Source organism: Hibiscus syriacus, unplaced genomic scaffold (genome assembly GCF_006381635.1).
Source record: "Hibiscus syriacus cultivar Baekdansim isolate YM2019G1 unplaced genomic scaffold, ASM638163v2 tig00113726_pilon, whole genome shotgun sequence".
In the NCBI taxonomy this organism is placed as follows: domain Eukaryota; kingdom Viridiplantae; phylum Streptophyta; class Magnoliopsida; order Malvales; family Malvaceae; genus Hibiscus; species Hibiscus syriacus.
Window position 1 is genome coordinate 928,565 of NW_024063472.1, and position 21,283 is coordinate 949,847.

Below are 21,283 nucleotides of genomic sequence, written 5' to 3' on the forward strand. Positions count from 1 at the left end.
TACAGTCTGTTAAGACTTGGTTAAGTAGTTGTTTTTCTATGAAAGATTTAGGTGAGGCAGTGTATATCTTAGGAGTTAAGATCTATAGAGATAGATCAAGACGACTTCTAGGTCTGAGTCAAAGTTCATATATATACAAAGTGTTGAAAAGGTTCAGTATAAAAGAATCCAAGAAAGGATTTTTGCCTATGAGACATGGCATTTCTCTTTCTAAGGAAATGTGCCCTTTAAATCCACTAGAAAGAGAACGGATGAATAAGATTCCATATGCTTCGTCTATTGGTTCTATAATGTATGCCATGATGTGTACTCGACTAGATGTATCATATGCTCTAAGCATGACGAGTCGGTATCAAGAAAACCCTGGTAAAAATCATTGGGTTGCGGTTAAAAATATCCTTAAGTACTTAAGAAGAACTAAGGATAAATTTCTTGTCTATGGAGGGGAGGAAGAGCTTAATATAAAAGGTTATACTGATGTCAGCTTCCAAACTGACAAGGATGACTCACGATCACAATTGGGTTTTCTGTTTTATCTTAATGGAGGTGTTGTGAGCTGGAAAAGTTCGAAGCAAGACACAATACATGATTCTACAACAGAGGCTGAATACGTTGCAGCCAGTGAAGAAGCAAAAGAGGCTATTTGGATCAAGAAGTTCATATCGGAATTAGGGGTAGTTCCCAGTATATCAGATGATGTAGAACTTCATTATGACAATAATGGATCCATTGCACAAGCAAAGGAACCAATATCTCATCAATGATCCAAACATATTCTTAGGCGCTTTCATCTCATTCGAGAGATCATTGATCGAGGAGATGTGGAAATATGTAGAGTACACATGGATGACAACATTGTTGGTCCCTTGACGAAGCCTCTTACACAGCAGAGGCATGATCGTCATACTGAGTCACTCGGTATTAGATATGTGAGTGATTGGTCTTAGTGCTAGTGGGAGATTGTTAGAGTATGCCCAAATACCAATCATATATGATGATTGTAATTATACTTTTATTTACCGATTTTATTGAATAAAGGCATTGCCGCTATTATTTTCATTTATATATATGTGTTTAACATAAACTGAAAGATAATAAAGTCCATATAATGACATAATTGTTATTATTAAAAGATTCTTAGTCAAGTATTATTATGGGCATGGACAATAATAATACGCTTAAGACTAACATGTTATTGATTGATGACAATGAGTTGTTATTGACATAGAGATGTCAGAATTGATACATGATTATATTGTTAGAGAACAATGTATTGGATTGACCAACCATGAGCATATGCCTTGGATTATTATGTGACAGTCATAACATTACTCATGGTGATGACTATATGTATGATCCTCAGACATGAGATCAACACTATCCCAACATATATTGTTGTATGTTTTGATACAGCTAAACAAGCTCCGTAACTGGTTGCTCTATAAAGACTGTTATTGAATATATCTCAATATATGTAGTGGGTGTGTATGATTAAGATAGGATTTGTCCTTCCTACATAATAGGAAATATATCACAGACCACTTGATTGAGTAAGACTAGAAACGCATGGCCATGCTCGAATAAGTTGATATGAGATATCATAAACTATTCGTTAATTAAAGTCTACTCTAGATATCAAGAAACAATAGATGGGCTATACAAGTGTGACTATTCCAAGACTTGTACCTATTCTAGATATAAAGGACATAAAGATGTAATACATAAAAGAGTAATCACCAAGATGATATGTCGAATCATATTTTCTTGTAACTTAGGTGACAATGATATATTTCTAGATGTCACTCATTGTATGTAAGTGACATCTAGAAATATTAGAATTGTTATAATAATTACTGCTAATGTTACAAGAACCTACAAAGTCACACCCTAGGATTGAAACGAGCAAAGATGTACAATTGTTGTATGTTACTAAAATATATATATCTAGAGTTAATTAAATATATGTTTTAATAATCCTGAATATTTAATTTTAATTAATTAAATATAGATTTAATTAATTTGAAATAATAAAATCCCCTAATATGATTAGGGTAACTTAGATATAAGAGGATTATTAAATTCCAATTAATTAAATATAGATTTCATTAATTTGAAATAATAAAACCCTAATATGATTAGGTTAACTTGGCTATAAAAGGGTATGTTAGGTCTAGCAACCATTGTACAACACACACTCAAAACTTTCAGCCGTTTTCTCTCAAAAGAGTTTTAGGGAAAACAAAGATTGCTCTAAATCGGGTGAACTGAGTAGAGGCCGAGACGTTATTTCGTGGAGGCTTAAGATTCGAACCAATCTACACAACCAGTATTCACTGTTGTCCTTGCTGTTTTTCAAGGAACCCGCTGTAAGTATTCGCATCTCTTTCTCCCGATTTCAGTTTTTCGTACTTGGATTGCTGGTGAGACCGTCGAGTTTTGTTTCCGCTGCGCCATGGGGTGCGCTGACGGTCCCAACAGGGCACCCAAGATGAAGAGCGTTTGCTAAAGTACGAAGCCCAAATATGTCAGTTACAAAAGGAAAGAGATAATCTAAGTAAAGAAATAGAAGCCATGAAAGATGATTTTCAAAGAATAAGTCAAGCCTTTGAAAATATTGGTTTAGGCGATACTCCAGAGGAATGGAAAAATGAGTCTCTAAATTGAAGAATGACGTTGAACAATAGAGAAGAATTGCAAAGTGCATGAAGGTCGAGCTAGGAAGTTATCTCGTGATCTACAGATTGTAGAAGGAAAACCCAACACAAACTTAAATGATTTACTGATATGTCAAGAAAAGAATGAGATGTTGAGCACATTCATTGCCGACTCAAAAGCTTCATTTCAAAGACACAAGAACGAAAAAGATGTTGAATTAGAAGTCAGTAAAGTAAAAAATGAGACATTGACATAGCTAACACATGATTATAGAAATCTTGCGAGAGAACTTCATAACCGCATCGAATCACTTACGAGGTAAAATGATCAATATTGTTTGCAACTTTGAGGATTAAAACATAAGGTAAAGGATAAAGACAGTGCAATGAAGGAGGTTATTACTCAAGCAAGCGATGTGGCTCACATGTTTATCGACTTAGCTAGTTTTACAAGGGATTTGAAACAGATTGACAACTCAATACTAAATCATGCTTGGAAGTTAATCTGGTTCTAAAAGAGAGATAGAAAAGCTAGGAGTTAAAGCTATTCATTAGTTGTAAAGTTTGGCTATTTGATGTACTGAAACCTTTATGTTTAATGAAAATCGTTTAAGATGGTCACTTTGGAGAGAAACATTTTTGCAAACATGCATTGCATTTATTAAAATATTTTACATGCACTAATTATAAAAACCATGAAAATAATTTATGGAGGATTACTTTGCAGTAGCACCAAGTTCATCCAATCATGGATGAGAGGTTAGAAGCAATATAACAGTCCTAATGCGATTTACAAGATCACTTGACCGTATTGCAACACAATGTGAGAAATCAAGCATTAAATTCTCAACAATAAGTATTGAATCAAATGACCCAATTGATGGCTACAAGGATTATTAACAAATAGAAAGCACCTATTGAGGGATATCAATGCTATCATGTTGACATGTCAATATTAGTAACCTAACCTGAGGCAACCTATTTGAATGAAGGGAAGAGTTCCACTAATCCTGAGCAAATCAGAGATAAATTTAAGTAGCTAGAGGAATTGGTTGAAGAAATAAAAGGATTTGATGTTTCCATTTAAACATGTTCTGCAGGAAGATTAAATGAAAATAATTTTTTGATCCATTAGTTTCATGATAGTCTTATTGAACCTACTGTAGTATGGTATAATCGATTGAGCAAAGAAAAAAATCAGGTCATGGGTTGATTTGGCCAATGCTTTTCTGGAACAATATCGATATGTCAATGGCTTGGCTCTGAGTCATCAAGATCTCTAGAAAATTTAGATGGAAACTACAGAAAGCTTTAGATAATATGCATTGAGATAAAGAGGCATGGCAGCTCAAGTTCAACCTCCTTAATTGAAGAAATATCATACATGTTTCATAGCACACTCCTAGGTCCCTTCTTTGAGTTAATGCTTGTAAATTAAACAAATACCTTCGAAGATCTTGTGAAAAGTGGGGAGCAAATAGAATATGCAATCAGCAAAAGGAACTTGAAGGTCGCTTCCAAAGGTCCAATCGATCAAAAATCAAAAGATGATGAGGTCCATGAATGTCACTTCCTAAATCCTCACATTCATAAAAGAAATGAGATAGTTAGTCACTCAGATCGGCTAAAAAAGATTCCTTAAGTAAGAAAGGCTCTAGAGGTGTTCCAAACACACATCTCATATTTGTTCCCCTACTTGATTAAAGGTAAATACCTTACTCTAAGACCAATGAAAGTGATGTCAAACTCTTCTACTCATAGCTATGATGAAAATAGTGTTTGTGATTTCCATATGGGAGCATCTAGACATTCTATAGGGAATTATGGGCCATTGATGAAACAAATAGAGATACTTGTTAGCAATGGGGCATTAACACAAGAATTGGTCATGCAATGGATGGCTAACCCAAATGGGACATCAAAGGATAAGATGTAGGTGTCACCATCAGATGGATAACAAAAGGGTATTTTGGGATTAATATGCGAGTCTGTTACTCACTATCCATGAAGCTTTGTTGCATTCATGTTTTGTTTGAATATGTTTTTCTGTCTTTCTTTGTTTTTGGATGCTTTTAAAATTCTAGTTGAATAACACTACTCATTTTTAGATTATGAGCAATGAAAAAAATTTCTTTTTGAAGTTCAATGAATATAATAAAACGTTCTTATAGCTTTTGACAAGTGGCAAACTTGAACCCTTATGAAACGATAACCTTAATCATGCTTCAGAGATTGCACCTGAATGGTACACCCTTTTCTTGCAGGATTAAGCCTTCTTCTTAGATGAAAAAGAATACAAAGGCAATGCATTGGCCCTTCTTCTCTTTACTACGCGTATTATTCATTTATTATGAGATTTAAGGATTATTTATTTGACAATATATGATGCTTGTCATTATTTAACAAAGATAGTGCAGGGGAAATATTGTCCTAAAAATAAAATTCTCAAGTGTTTGTGTGCATTTGATTATAACAAATATTTCTCAATATTCTTATTTTATATTTTATTGAAACTCATTCTTAATTTAGAGTTTGGCTTCACCTTTTTTCCCTAAGAGGTTTATCTAATCACGAAGTCTTTGACTTGATAATTGTTGAATGACCCATTAATGTCATGATATGAATGTTATCTATTCATAAATTTAGGACTCCCGATATTACCTCTTTGGGTCATTACTTTACCATAATACTTCTATTGACGGGAATAGATGATTCAAATTGTTAGAAATTCTTCAACTCGATAAATTGAACGTAACTCACTTTATAAAATTTAGACTTACCTCAATAGATTATCAGCTCGTTATTTTAAGTGGACTGCTCCCAACAATTTTTAATGCCTCATAGAGTTCATGTCACTATTAAATATCAAGACTTGAGTGTAATCCACTTCATGAAACTTGGACTTACCTCCATAGCAACTTGGACTTACCTTCATAATTGCTTGGACTTAACTCGATAGATTACATCTTACTACTTTAATTAGAGTGATCCCGATTTTATTACATTTATCTTTTGATAATCTCTTGCCAATTTTTCTGAGTTTTGGATACAAGATCTCTTAAGATTATCAAGAATAACCTATAATAGTTCGAATGTTATTGAAAATTAGGAAGTTTCATATTTAGAGGTCAATATTCTAAATAACTAACCTGAGGTCAATTCATCTACTTTATCATTTCATTTGTGAATATTATGGATAGTCACCGAATGTGTTAACAGAAATGTAAGTTAATTAGTCTTGTAATGTCGCGCACAACAAATGCCCCATCTTACTGGATAAAATAAGAAAATCGCCAAAGTCTTCTCAACTTTAAAAAAAACATCATTAGATAATTTAGAAGTCTTAAAATTGAAATTGCTTTGTGTTTCTTGTGCTTAAGAACATTATGATTAAATGATATTTACAGTGACGATTCTCTCGTCAAAAGCCACGAACTATATATTGGAAGTGAAATCTTGAAATTTATGCAAACGCCACTTTTTGCCTATGTTTCCCATAACCACGAGCCAAAGTAGTAAGCCAACATATCCATTCTAATTTTTAATAGTTATTCACTGTATTTTAATTTCTCATAATTTTAATATTTTCCCTTAATTCTCATCTAATTGTGGGCGTTTTATTTTAAATTTATCTATACTATTATTAATTTTTTTAATTAAACTAAGGTTATGAATTAATTAAATATCATTTCAATTAAATTATTTCATTAAAGTATCTTTTATTCAAATATATTTTTCCACAAAAATATTTCGGTTAATTCATGTTTATTTAATAAACCGTGTCTTAAGAATCCATTGAATGATCTCAGTGGTAAAATCAGTGGTCAAAGAAAATGTTGTCTTTAGAAGGGACAAACGGGTCATTCGGATCGGGTTTTGGTCGAGTCATTTTGGATCGAGTTATTTCGGATCGAGTTATTTCGGATCTATATTATATTCGATTTAGTTTCATTTTGATCAGATTAGGTCTGATTTGGACTAAGTTCAAGTGTATAGTAAATTGGGTTGGGTCAATTTTTGGGTCGATTATTTTTCGATTCAGGTCAATAATGGATTGATTTATCTTCGGGTCGGGTTAAAAGTAAATCGATTAGATTTAAGGTTAGGTTAACATCGGATTTATTGATTTTTGGATCGGGTACATATCAGATCAATTAATTTTCCATTCAGATCAATTTCGAATCAATAGATTTTTGGTTCGGGTCAACCTTTGGATCATGTCAATTTGGATTGAATCTTGTATGAGTCTAATTAAGTATATATGGAATTATTGATATACTCTTGTAAAAAAAAGTATGTTTATTTGTTTATCAATCTTATTATTTAGGTTCAATTTCAACTTTCAAATGTTCAAAAATTTGAATTAAATCATAATTTAGAGATGATAATTTAACTCAAACTCAATCCTATAACGCATGCTAGAGTTTGTAACTTGAATTTTATATTGATCTGATTCGAAAAGTTTAAAATTTAATAAAATGTTATATTAATAATTTATTAAATATTTGATTAAAAATTTTAAATATACTTTGAAAAGAATACTAAAGTAATTTTTTAATATTTTTATTATAAATTTAATATTTTTATTAATTTTTTAATTTTATTTAAATTAATGTGTTTTTTAAAACAACTTTGATAGTTTAAATTAAAATGAATTATCTTTATTTGAAATTTGTGTTCCATGTTAATTTATGTTAGTGAAAAAGTAAAATTTCTTTTCTTTTAAAATTAATTATAATATACCATCTGATGACAATTAAATTTAATCATATAATATTTGGGTAGTAACTTGACTTTATAATACTTCATATAAAATAAATTTTAATTTAATCTGGATCAATTTTGGTTTGGGTCGAGTATGGTTTGGGTTTCGAATCAAGTTTAGTCATCATGTTCGTGTTTATATTGGGTATCGGGTCTAGTAAATCGCTTCAGGTAATCGAGTTCAGGTCAAGTTTGCTAGGTCTAGTTCTCCTTCCTAGAAAAAACGAGTTCAAGCAGCTACATTCATAGGATATACGTTCATTTTTAATGATTTTGAATAGATATTAACATGTAATTATTCTATACTATTAAAAATGTGTTTTATAAAAAAATTTATCTCACATGTAATTATTCTATACTAACATGTAATTATTCTATCCTAAAATTTTAATAATTTTTTTTGTTTTGAAAAATTATTGTTAGTTGTATGAATCAAGTGGCCCTATGATAAAAAAAATTATTGTTCTTTTTTTAAGTTCAGAATTTTAGCATTACACATGTAAGGATATAAATTATCATTTAATAACAAATGATTATAAATCTTTAAATCAATATTACCTTATATTTATCTCAAATTAATAAAAAGTTATCGTTAGTTGTTGATAATCTTAAAAGATAACTATAAAACACTATTAGTTTTTGTTTCATATTTTTATTCTATTTGTTTTCATCCTTGCATGTTCTTTTAGTTATTTTTTTACTTAAATATTTTTTCTTATTATAGTTTTAACATAAAATTACCAACAACTTGCGAAAACTTACTAATTTCAAGAGAATCTCTCTCACCTAACGCAATAGAAGATGACTTTAAATAAAATTATTGTTAGCATAAGTTTTTATTGAATATTGTAAAAATTCATATATTTCACTAAATATTTTTTATTTAAAATAAATAAGTTTTTAAATTGTTTACAATATTTCTCTAATTTTTTTTCAACATGAGATAGAGGCTAAACAACTGTTAACTATTACGTGAATAGCAATGAATAGGAAATAGGTTGTTATTTAGCTGTTAGAGAGAATGTGCCAACAAGGCAAGTCTGGTATAATTGCTGCCAGCATAAGAATATTCTAACAGGTATTGTAAAACCATATATATGTGGTATTTGGGAAATGAAAAAGATGAGGCATTTGTTAAATAAAAAATTCAACATGGTATCAGAGCAACGTTGAACACGGCGGGACAACTTCATTACTTAGCACGTTGTTGATGCCATATACAACATCAATAGTTACAGACGGTTGGAAATCATTTGTAGGAAATGGATGAACGATAGTAGCTTGACCTGCAAACAGGAAAACACCGACAAAAGAAGTTTATTCTTGAATTATTAGAACGTACTGGCATATGTGATGCTCATCCAGTTCCAACATTGATGGTCGTATCTCCGATGCTAAGTAAAGATGGAGTAGTTTCAATTCTGATTAATGCAGAGGTTCAACAACATAGTTTTGAGGAAGTTGACAGTTTCTCTATTAGTGCTAATATGGAAAAACTGACGGTGGATGATTCTTCAGGGTCGGGGTTGGTCAAAGCACCTGGGCAGAATCTGGATACCTCTGGTTTGTATCAAGGAGGTCGTGGTCGTGCTAAGCCCCGGGTTCAATGCCAATTGTGTGGAAAAGTTGGCAACTCAATGGACCGATGCTGGTATAGGTTTGACTAAAGCTTTCGTGGGATTTCTACTACTCACAAGGTCATGGCACCGAACAATCCTCCGTCTGCTAACGTGTGCACGGTTGCGTCTACTCATAGGTGTGGTTGTGTTCACCAAGGATCTTGGGATGGTACCATTTCTGCTATGATGGCTGAATATGGACAATAATCTAGCACTAGAGGTTCTACGAGCTCTCGTCCATCAGGGAAATGGTTTATAGATTCTGGGGCTTCTCATCATGTGACCTCGGATGTGGGTAATGTTGTTGTAGGTGAAGAGTATACTAGCACGGGTAAGCTCCTCGTGGGTAATTGTAATAGTTTATCAATATCTAAGGTTGGTCAATCTAGCTTGGTTACTTCAACTCGCTCTTTACGATTAAATGACTTGCTCATTGTTCCTAGTATATCAAAAAACTTGGTTTCCGTCTCCAAACTTGCTCGTGATAATAAGGTGTTTCTTGAATTTCATGCTCTTAGATGCGTGATTCGTGACGAGGATACGAAGGCGGTGTTACTTGAAGGCCGAGAGAAAGATGAACTTTATGAGTTTAATTCTACTTTGTTTCATAACAATGTGTCGGCTTAATGTAATGTTGTTCATGGCGTAGTTGATTTTTGTTTATGTCATAGACGATTAGGCCACCCTTCCCGTGATACGTTACAACAAGTTTGTAAAGATTGTAAAGTTAGTCTATCGTTGGTTAATGATGAAATTTGCATTGCTTGCCAAGTTGGGAAATCTCACTCTCTACTATTTTCTGCTTCTCAAACAGTATATAGTGAACAGTTTCAGTTGGTTTATGTCGATCTATGGGGACCACCTCATGTGGTCTCAAATGGATATCGATATTATATATCCTTTGTCGATGTTTATTCAAGGTTTATATGGGTGTATATGTTGAAGGAGAAATCTCAAGCATTGTATGTGTTTCGCTTGTTTCAACGCATGGTTCGTGTTCAATTTGGCCGAGAGATTAAAGCAGTTCAAAGTGATTGGGGTGGTGAGTTTCGTCTGTATACCAAGGCTCTTCAAGAGGATGGGGTACGACACCGACTCATGTGTCCTCACACATCTCAACAGAATGGTGTTGTTAAGCAAAAACACCGATATATCGTTGATATGACACTAACGTTGCTTGCTCAAGCTTCATTACCTTTAAAATATTGGTCTTATGTCGTAACCACTGTGGTGTATCTAATTAATAGGCTACCTACGAAGGTGCTTCTCGGGACAACACCGTTTAATAAGTTGTTTGGTCGTCGACCCAAGTATGAACATTTACGTGTTTTTTGTTGTAGATGTTTTATGTGCCTTCGTTCGTTTCAATCTCACAAATTTGAGTATCGATCACAAGCATGTACTTTTCTTGGATATAGTGTTCAACATGAGGGTTATCTTTGTCTTGACCTGGAGGTCGAATATATATTTCTCGGCATGCGCAGTTTGATGAGAATGTTTTCCCATTTGCAGGTCAAGCTACTGTTTTTCATCCATTTCCTACAAATGATTTCCAGCCATCTGTAACTATTGATGTTGTACATGGCATCAACAATGTGCTAAGTAATCAAGCTATCCCATCGTGTTCAACGTTACACCATTGTGAAAATGAGTCGTCTACTTCTCGTACCAGTAGCTCATATCATAGAATGAACGAACCGATGAATTCTGCTGAAGTTACATCCGGTGATAAAATGGTTGGATCCTTAAGACACACAGTCTCTCCTAGACGAACTGACGATTCTGGTGATTTGCGTGTTCCTGAGCACTCCACTGTTGCTGCAGATTCAGCTCTTCAAATGACTTCCCATGATAATAATTCGAACATGGTTTTTTCAACTGCTCTTCCTGGTATTGCCTCTCGTCCCTCTTCTTCAAATGTTCATTCTATGGTTACGAGAATCAAGGATGGGATCTTTAAACCCAAATTCTTCTTGGTTCAAGCTGTAATTGATTATGAAGAATCAGTTTCTATTGAACAAACTTTGATGTCCCCTGTGTGGAAAGATGTTGTCATGGCTGAATATAATGCTCTAATTGATAAGGGTATATGGCGGTTGGTGTCATTACCTCCTGGTCGAACGACAATCGGATGTAAGTGGTTATTCCGGATCAAGAAAAATGTTGATACGTCTATTGCAAGGTATAAGGCTCGTTTAGTAGCGAAATGTTTCACTTAAATTCTGGGACAAGACTTTAATGATACGTTCAGCCCAGTTATCAAACCTTCCATAGTAAATGTTATTTAGTCCTTAGTTGTAATGAATGGGTGGAATTTACGACAGGTTGACGTGAATAATGCATTTCTTAATGGGGACTTACGAGAGGAGGTGTTCATGGTGCAACCTCCCGGGTTTGAATAGCTTTCTGCTGATGGCACACAACTTGTTTGCAAACTTGAAAAGGCGTTGTATGGACTTAAACAAGCACCACGAAGTTGGTATGCGAAACTATGTGCTTTTCTTGGTCGAATTAGGTTTCATGGGACACAAGATGATGCCTCCTCGTTCATTCGTTGCTCAGGGAAGTCTTCCACCTATGTTCTCGTTTATGTCAATGATATCATAGTTACGGGGCAAGATGAGACTGAAGTTGAAAGCGTTATATCGCAATTGAGTCAAGAATTCTCTCTAAAAGATTTGGGGGACTTATTATTTTCTGGGGCTTGAAGTTCAACGGATGACTCATTCGCTTATTTTACGAAAAAAGAAGTTTATTCTTGAATTATTAGAACGTACTGGCATGTGTGATGCTCATCCAGTTCCAACACCAATGGCCATCTCCGAAGCTAAGTAAAGATGGAGGGAACCCGTTACAAGATGTTCAATTATATAGGAGTATTGTTGGAGCCCTTCTATATTTAAATCATACGCGAGCCGACATTGCGTACAGTGTCAACTGTGTAGCTCACTACATGCATGCACCTCGTACTCAACATTGGGTGGCTGTGAAACACATTTTACGTTATTTGTGTAGGACACTTGATTATGGTCTAGTGTTTCAAAAGACAGGATTAGGTCTACACTTGTAAGCTTTTGCGAATGCCGATTGGGTAAGCAATTTTGATGATCGTCGTTCGATATCTGGGTTTTGTGTTTTTCTTGGAGGTAATCTCGTGTCTTGGGGTTCCAAGTTTCAAAGGTCAATCTCTCGGTCGACTAATGAGGTTGAATATCGTGCATTAGCGGATGTTATGGCCGATGTTATTTGTATTCAAGCCTTGTTGACTGATATGGGAATTTCGTCCTCAAGCAGTCCCGTCGTTTGGAGTGATAATACGAGTGCGATAGCGATGAGTGCCAATCCTGTTTTGCATTCTCGGTCGAAACATGTTGAATTAGACCTCCATTTCATTCGGGAGAAGGTTGTTGCCGATAAAGTTCGGGTCAATTATATTCCTGCTCAACATCAAAAAACTGATGGATTCACTAAGTCTTTTTCTCGGGCATATTTTTCTTTGTTTCGCTGCAATCTCAAATTCTATTGTGAAGTTTTAGAGTCCATAGATAGTAGGGAGAATGTTAACTATTACGTGAATAGCAATAAATAGCAAATAGGTTGTTATTTGGTTGTTAGGGAGAATGTGACAGCAAGGCAAGTCTAGTATAAATGCTGCCAGTATAAGAATATTCTAACAGGTATTATATATATATATATATATGTGTGTGTGGTTTTTGAGAAATGAAGAAGATGAGGCCTTTGTTAAATCAAAAATTCAACAGCAACTGTAAAGGGAGCTGTGACGATTGAGCATGATGCTACGATAAAGACAAAATAAACTAAACAAATTTCAACCACCCAAACTATATGTAATAAGTTGTCAGAATGACGGAGTCTAATATAAATATATAACCACGTTTGAGTTTAAATAATATACATTGTTAATAAAAAAAAAGTTATGGTGCTGTAATCTGAATCGGATGTGATAGCGAAAGAATCGAGGGTTAAATGTTTAAATATGTGATCCCATATAAACAAAATTATGCCACGTATACACAGTTGTACTATTTTGAATAGTTGTCTTTTAAAATGTTTATCACAATTTCCTGTCATACTTAAGGCATAAGATGAAGATAACAACGAAACACTTAATTATTAGAGTACGTTTGGCTCATAAAATATAAAATTATTGACAGAAATAAAATTATCGGAATGTAACATTATTTAACACATTATTTAGAATATTGTATTGTTGTGTTTAGTTTGTTTAGCAAGAATGTAAGATTACAATGTTTGGCTAAATGAATAAAATATTATTAGAATGTATATTTTACCAAATTATATTGATTATATATTTATTTTTTAACAAGTTGAATTCTACTATAATTTTACTATAATTAATTTATATAATTCTACTATAATTAATTCTAATATAAATTCATAAAATTTATATAATTTTTTTAACAAAATTGAAAAGATAAATAGGTTTAAAAGAAATGGTAAAATTTTATTTTAACCCTTAAACTTCATATAAAATTCTAATTATGGACTTTTTTATAAATCTAAAATAGTTTAAGGATAAATTTACATTTCAGTTCAAAACGCCAGGAATGTAACAATACATAAAGGAAGAGGGAATCACATTTCCGGTAATAAGCCCGCAAAATACAATTGTTGGAAATAACTTATTACCCAGGTTGAGAATTTTTGCAATCCAAATGCCGGTAATCCAAGATAACCTGAACCAAATGCCCCCTTAAGGTAGATTCATCCCGTCAAGAATTTCATTCACTCATTTTATATTCGATTGTCTTTCCTACTTAGAATTCATTAAGTATACTAGATTTGTCTTAACATTGGAGTGTCCTAGAACTAAAAATTATGTCATATATTAGGCTATCTTTAAATAAATATTACTTTATATTTATCTCAAATTAATAAAAAAATTATCGTTAGTTGTCGATAATCTTAAAAGATAACTGTAAAACACTATTAGTTTCTGTTTCATATTTTCATTCTATATGTTTTCATCCTTACATGTTTCCTTTAGTTATTTTTTACTTAAATATTTTTTTCTTATTATAATTTTAACATAAAATTACCAACAACTTGTGAAAACTTACTAATTACAAGAGAATCTCTCTCATCTAGCACAACAGAAGATGCCTTTAAATAAAATTATTGTCAGCAAAAGATTTTATTAAATAATGTAAAAATTCATATATTTCACTAAATATTTTTGATTTAAAATAAATAAATTTTTAAATTATTTACAATATTTCTCTAAGGGTGTGTTTGGTTCTAGGAATCTTACATTACCAAGGAGAATGTTTTTTTCCGGAATTGTATTCTCACGTTTTGTTCACGAAATCTTACATTACCGAGAATATTTTCCCAATAGTAACATTTTTTTGTTAAAATGGTGGGAATGTTAATACTTCCAAATTCTTTGGTAATCTTACATTCCAACCACTTTGGACAATATTATCCTTGGACTAATGAATTATTTTTATAATGATCCTTCTAAATTCTTATTTTTTATACTTTACTAAAAATTATAAAAATAATAATAATATACAAAGAGTTTGATTTACTAAAATATTAATAATTTTGAGAATATAAAATATTTTATATTTTTAATATTCAATATTTTAATATTTATAATTTTATGGGATGAAAAAAAAATAGTATTATTGTAAAAATGTAATTATTTAAAATAATATTTTACTACCATGATATTATTTTTTTATATTATATTATATTTTATATAAATAAATATGATACTTATGAACATTATTTTAAAATATAAATTTAATATTCTAATTATATTAATTATATATTAAATGTAATTTCTTCTCAAAAGTTAGATAATATAACGATTAAAATATTTTTTTGAATTTTCATTCAAATATTTATAAATTAATATTAAAGTTTAACTTTAAAAAATATATTACAAAGATAATTTGGTAAAATATGCATATAAGTAATCTTATATTATTTCAACCAAACATTGTAATCTTACATTCCTGCATTCCTGCTAAACAAATCAAATAATGTAATATAATATTCTCATAGTAATATTACATTCTAATAATATTATTCTCAAATATAATCTTATATTCTATAAACTAAACGTTCCTTAATTTTTTTTTAACACGGGATAGAGACCAAACAACTAACTGCAATGGGCTGTCACGATCGAGCATGATGCTGCGATAAGGACAAAATAAACTAAACAAATTTCAACCACCCAAAAGAGATGTAATAACTTGTGAGTATAATATAAATATATAACCACGTTTGAGTTAAATAATATACATTATTAGTAAAAAAAAAAGAGTTATGGCGGCTAAAGGTTTGTAAAAGAATTGTTAAATGTGGTGCTGTAATATGAATAGGATGTGACAGCGAAAGAATCAAGGGTTAAATGTTGATCCCATCTAAACCAAATTATGCCACGTATACACAGTTGTACTATTTTGAATAGTTGTGTTTTAAAACGTTTATTTTTACTACAATTTGCAAAATTGGAGAATTTTCATTTCCATAGAATTGTTTGCATTGAGTTGACAAAATGAATCTTACCTTAATAAAATTATCTAATGCTTATCACGTGGTGGTGCTCAAATCTTACTTTTTCTTCTCGATTTCATCTATAAATACAGATTTTTTAAGATTTTCACAACAAATATCCTTCCAAAACGAAAAGCATCCTAGATTCTCTCGGGAAAAAACGATGATGTTCACAAAAACACTTCTCAATGGCATACTATATCGTTTCATCCATAAAGATTTTCATGAAGTTGTGTCCTCCATGACGATTACTGATGCCTTTCTCTTCTTCGTAAATACAATATATTCCATCCCTTCTTATTTATTTCATATTTTTTGCTTAGATATCTAACCATTCACGTATTTTTGTTTGCATTGTTTTTTCTATATATTTACGAATGATTATTTAGTTGTTTGATTTTAAATTTTAAATTATTAAATTTTTTATTTGTTTGTTAGATTGTGCATTCCGTGGATAAATTGGGAATATGGTCACGGCTACCGGTTATTTTAGGATTATTATATCTGGCTATTCGTCGACATCTTCACCAGCAATACAATCTGATTAATGTCGGGAGATCGCCGTCTGGAGTTCGGTTTAATTCAGGGGATTATCCCTACAGAACAAGTGATGGAAGTTTCAATGATCCCTTCAATGAGGGAGCTGGCAGCCAAGGAAGTTTCTTTGGCAGGAATATTATGCCTGTCGATCAAACAAATAAGGTATACAAATTAAATTTAACCTCACAACTGATAAAAATGGGGCCATTTTATTTCATTCAATTTAAAATTATATGAATTTGAGAGAATCATATTTTTAATAGTTATTTAATATGAAAATCATATACCTAATATCTAACATGTAGAAACATTTTCAATTGAATAACAAAATCAATAAATTAATCTGATTTATATGATCAAACTACCTATCCAAGTTCAAAAGCTCTCTCAATAGTCGAGAGGATCCCAATAAAAACATTGGCCCCAAAAAATAAGTTTAGATAAAAAAGAAAGTTTTAAATATAAGTTGAATTCAGCTTGAGTTTAGTTTGATCTGATATGTTTTTAAATTTATCTATTTATATTGTATATCAATATTTTAATTGAATTGACGAGTCAAGTGCCAACTCGAGATATAAATTTATAAGAATATTTTTTTTAAATAATTAATATTGTTATAAATATTCTATTGTAATTGTTTTGAACAAATTATACCTATGGAGAGGAAAAGAAAATTTTACTTAAATAAAAAGAAATGAATGACATAAAGATTAAGCATATTATGATTTATAAACAACCATGTATGATATTGGTGATATTGGTGACATACATGTACCTTATCCATTTAATGACTATCCAACTCAGTTGGTAGATCACAATGTTTTTAATCTTGAGATCATGAGATCGAGTCCCACAGAGGGTATTTCATAATTCGGAGGTCTTCTACGGAAGTTACTCTCAACCTGGTGTTGGGGGCAACCTACTATCTTACCTCCCCCTACCCCATTACATATGGGAACAAGGGACAACCAAATTATGTAAAATTAAATTTTTTATACAATGTAATTCGATTCTATCCTATGACTTTGTAGTTAATGAAGCCAGATCCAATGGTTGTGGCTACAAAACTATTGGCACGAACACAGTACAAAGATACGGGGAAGCAATTCAATGTGATTGCGGCTTCGTGGATCCAGTTTATGATCCACGATTGGATGGATCACATGGAGAACACCAACCAGCAGGTTAAACCATAATCATATATAATTACTTGGATTTTGACATGAATATATATAATTAACATTGGTTTTTGGACAAATTTGCAGGTTGAGTTGGTTGCACCTAAACAAGTAGCAAACAAATGTCCTCTCAGGTCCTTCAAGTTTTATCCCACACAGCAGTTTCCAACTGGTTTCTACGATATCAAAACCGGCGCCAAGAACATCCGTACACCTTGGTGGTAATAATCTTTATTTATCATTATGGATGAAAATGGATACAGCAAGTTTAGATATCCTTGGTGGTAATAGTAATTATGCATGCATGATTTTCATAATGAAAAGAGTGATTTTTGTAGGGATGGAAGTGTAATATATGGCAGCAATAAGGAGAGGTTACAAAAGGTAAGAACATTCAGAGATGGGAAGTTAAAGATTTCAGAGGACGGCTTACTCCAACACGATGAAGATGGGATCTCCATATCAGGAGACATTCGGAATAGCTGGGCCGGCGTCTCGGCATTGCAGGCTCTTTTCATTAAAGAACACAATGCTGTTTGTGATGCTCTTAAGGTATTCTTTTAGATTCCATTTTCACAGGATATATAGCTTTATATATTAAGAATTATACTAAACATTATTCTTAGAAACATATTTTAGAAGGAACACCCTGATTTGAATGATGAAGAGTTGTACCGACACGCGAGGCTTGTAACTTCTGCTGTGATTGCAAAGATCCATACCATTGATTGGACAGTGGAGCTTCTCAAAAATGATATGTTGCTTGCTGCAATGCGAGCTAACTGGTAAATCCTTTAAAGTGGTAAAATTTTAGTGACCTCTATTGATGGGATTTGACCTCTATATAAAACTTGTCACAGGTATGGGTTATTGGGAAAGAAATTCAAGGACACATTTGGGCACGTTGGGGATGCCTCCTTGGGAGGTTTAGTTGGTCTAAGAAAGCCTGTTAATCATGGTGTTCCTTACTCTTTGACTGAGGAATTTACCAGCGTCTATCGGATGCACCAGCTTTTACCTGACTCCCTTCACCTCAGAAACACCAATGTCGCTCCTGGACCTAACAAATCTCCACCATTTCTCAAGGAGTAAGCTTTACAAGACATTGTTTTCTGATATGATAGGTCATTAAGGAGAAAACTATGGCTCCATACTAAATATTTATTTTGTAATCGGCAAATGCAGGGTTCCTATGCCTGATCTGATTGGCCATAAAGGAGAAAAAACTTTATCACAAATTGGACTCATCAGGCAATTTGTTTCAATGGGCCATCAAGCTTGTGGTGGATTGGAGCTTTGGAACTATCCTGCCTGGCTTCGAGACCTTGTACCACATGATGTTGATGGCAAAGACAGGCCTGACCATGTAGATTTGGCAGCTCTTGAAAGTAAAATAACCCGTCTTGAACTGGAAATCTATAATCCATGAATTCATTAAACAAACACGTGAAAATTTAATCCAAATTTGATATCAATGATGCAGTTTACAGGGACAGGGAAAGGAAAGTGGCAAGGTATAATCAATTTCGTAGGGATTTGCTATTGATACCTATCTCTAAATGGGAAGATTTGACTGAAGACAAAGAAGTCATTGAAGTTCTGAAGGAAGTTTATGGAGATGATGTTGAACAACTGGACTTAATGGTGGGTCTAATGTCAGAGAAGAAGATCAAAGGTTTTGCCATAAGTGAGACAGCTTTTATTGTCTTCCTACTCATGGCATCTAGGTATGTTAATTGTGTACTTGTATCCCAATATATTTCTGGGAAAAGTTGAATAACATGAATTGGATGATATGAATATTGCAGGAGGCTGGAAGCAGATAGGTTCTTCACAAGCGATTTCAATGAGGAAACATACACAAAGAAGGGGTTTGAATGGGTGAATACAACTGAAAGCTTGAAAGATGTGTTGGATCGTCATTACCCAGAAATTCCAAAGAAATGGATCAACTCAACCAGTGCTTTCTCGGTTTGGGACTCTCCTCCAAATGCCCCCAATCCTATCCCTCTATATCTTCGCTTTCCATCCTCCAATTAACTTATCATCAGTCTATGAATTTAATTACCAATCGCAACCCGACTGTAGTTTTACAGTCATGAATAATTGGTTGTTTTTCTTCCTTATGTATTGGTGTACTATTCGTCAATAAAAGTTAATTTGTTCTGCTAAACATTGGCTACATTTCATTGTTTCTTAAATTTTTATTTTATTAATATCAAGTTATAAAGAATAAAAAAAGTTTTTTCTTCACATTCTTTTGTTATTTTTTAAAAAAAAAGATTGCTTATCTGCTAATTGTGTTTAATTCGGTTGGTATTATTATTAGTATAATACACTAAAGGATGTAAGATTAAGCATTAGGTTCATAGTCATTGAAGTTTGAATATGATTTATTTAAAATTGAGTATAATCAAACTTAATTTATTTAAAATTTATATATGTTAACTTCATAGTCATCGGGATTTAAATTTAATTTATTTAAAATTGAGTATAATAAAACTTTGATTTTATTTTTTATTTATTTAAAATTGAGCATAATCAAACTTGATATAATTTTATTTTATTTTATAAGAAAAACTTTTCAGAAATATTGATGCATCGTATTCATTCACAGTACATAAATCAAACATGGAATACAATTATAGATTTATCAAATGTTTTTTTTTCTCTATAGTAAGAAAAAAGCATTTTTGTGTATGTGTACATGTTTTCTCTCAAGTTTGTGGTGATGATATGGTGACTTTCATTCATAACAATCATTTGACTACTTTGTTGGTACTACTTTGTTTCTTTTTTTGTCATCGGTATTTTGGTTCTTCTCCTTCATTGTTACTAAACAAGAAACACATTTCAAGTAAGCTATTTAACAATGACTATTCAATACGCTTTCCTTCAGTGAGGTACTATCTCCTACTATACTATAATCTGAAAGTCCAAAGCACTATATTATACGAAATATAATCAACACTAGCTTGTCTGAATTTACTGGTTAATGACTAAATTAACTTGCACATAACTCTCATCATACGAGTAGAGCGGAAAGGGTCTCGGTGAGTCGATATAAAAATGGAAGGGTTTGGATCACCTTACTACAAAACTATCCATAAATTAGCCCACTTTAATCCATAAAAATCTAGGGTACATTTAACCAATATTGAAGATAAACAATATGTGAATCTAGAGGTATCAAGTGTTTTTTCTCTTAAAAAATAATAATCAAGACATGAAATTAGATGAAAATATTTCTTTTTCTAGAAAAATTTCGAGAGAATTAAAATAATGATGAACCTAAAAGGAGTAAAAGATAAAAAGGAGCAATTAGTTTCAGACCTGACTTCCTTCTTTCATAATCAATATTGATGATTTAGAATTAATTAGTGATTTTATAGCTAATACTTTCTTAATAGATGAAGATTCAAAAACATATAATAAAACTATTAGTTCTATTAATGCTAATTTTTGAAGAGATGTTATTAAAGATGAATTAAAATTTTATTTTTTAATTGAGAGTTAGTAAACTTGTCTAAAAGTTATAAACCTATCGGTAATAAAAAAAAAGTCTTCAGAAATAAATTAAGACCAGATAGAACTATACAAAGGTACAAGACTAATATTTGTAAAAGACTTTACTCAAAACTTTGGGATTGACTTTTTATGCACATTCTCCCATTACTAAAGTATCCTCCATTTGTGTTTTATTTTCTTCAACTCTCATCCACAATTTATTGATACATCATATGGATGTGAAAACAATACTTTTTTAATGATACTTCATATGAGGAGATTTAAATAGAAAAACCTCTACGATTCGTGGAATATGAGAAGAAAAATAAAGTTTATACACTAAAAAATCTTCATATGATCTCAAACAAGCTCCAAAATAATGGTAAAAGATACTTCATAAAATTATCCTCAATTATGGTTTTATAGTTAATGGTGCTAATGCATGTCTATATTCCAAAATATTTAGATC

General features: G+C 32.0%; 1 protein-coding gene across 1 annotated transcript; it reads left to right on the forward strand.

Annotated features, from left to right (window-relative positions):
* Window positions 1-15,717: 15,717 nt before the first annotated feature.
* On the forward strand, window positions 15,718-19,406 carry LOC120187913 (alpha-dioxygenase 1-like). Its single transcript, XM_039191509.1, has 10 exons — window positions 15,718-15,860; window positions 16,028-16,291; window positions 17,161-17,313; window positions 17,395-17,528; window positions 17,646-17,859; window positions 17,947-18,092; window positions 18,168-18,395; window positions 18,493-18,695; window positions 18,791-19,034; window positions 19,116-19,406. The coding sequence occupies exons 1-10, from the start codon at window positions 15,753-15,755 to the stop codon at window positions 19,345-19,347; spliced, it is 1,926 nt and encodes a 641-aa protein (XP_039047440.1). The 5' UTR covers window positions 15,718-15,752; the 3' UTR covers window positions 19,348-19,406.
* Window positions 19,407-21,283: the final 1,877 nt, after the last annotated feature.

Bases quoted from the DNA above. Each gene is read 5' to 3' on its own strand.
- LOC120187913 (XM_039191509.1), top strand. From the start codon at position 15,753: ATGATGTTCACAAAAACACTTCTCAATGGCATACTATATCGTTTCATC. The intron at 17,529-17,645 runs GTAATAATCTTT...TGATTTTTGTAG, and splicing joins AACATCCGTACACCTTGGTG to GGATGGAAGTGTAATATATG. The intron at 17,860-17,946 runs GTATTCTTTTAG...AACATATTTTAG, and splicing joins CTGTTTGTGATGCTCTTAAG to AAGGAACACCCTGATTTGAA.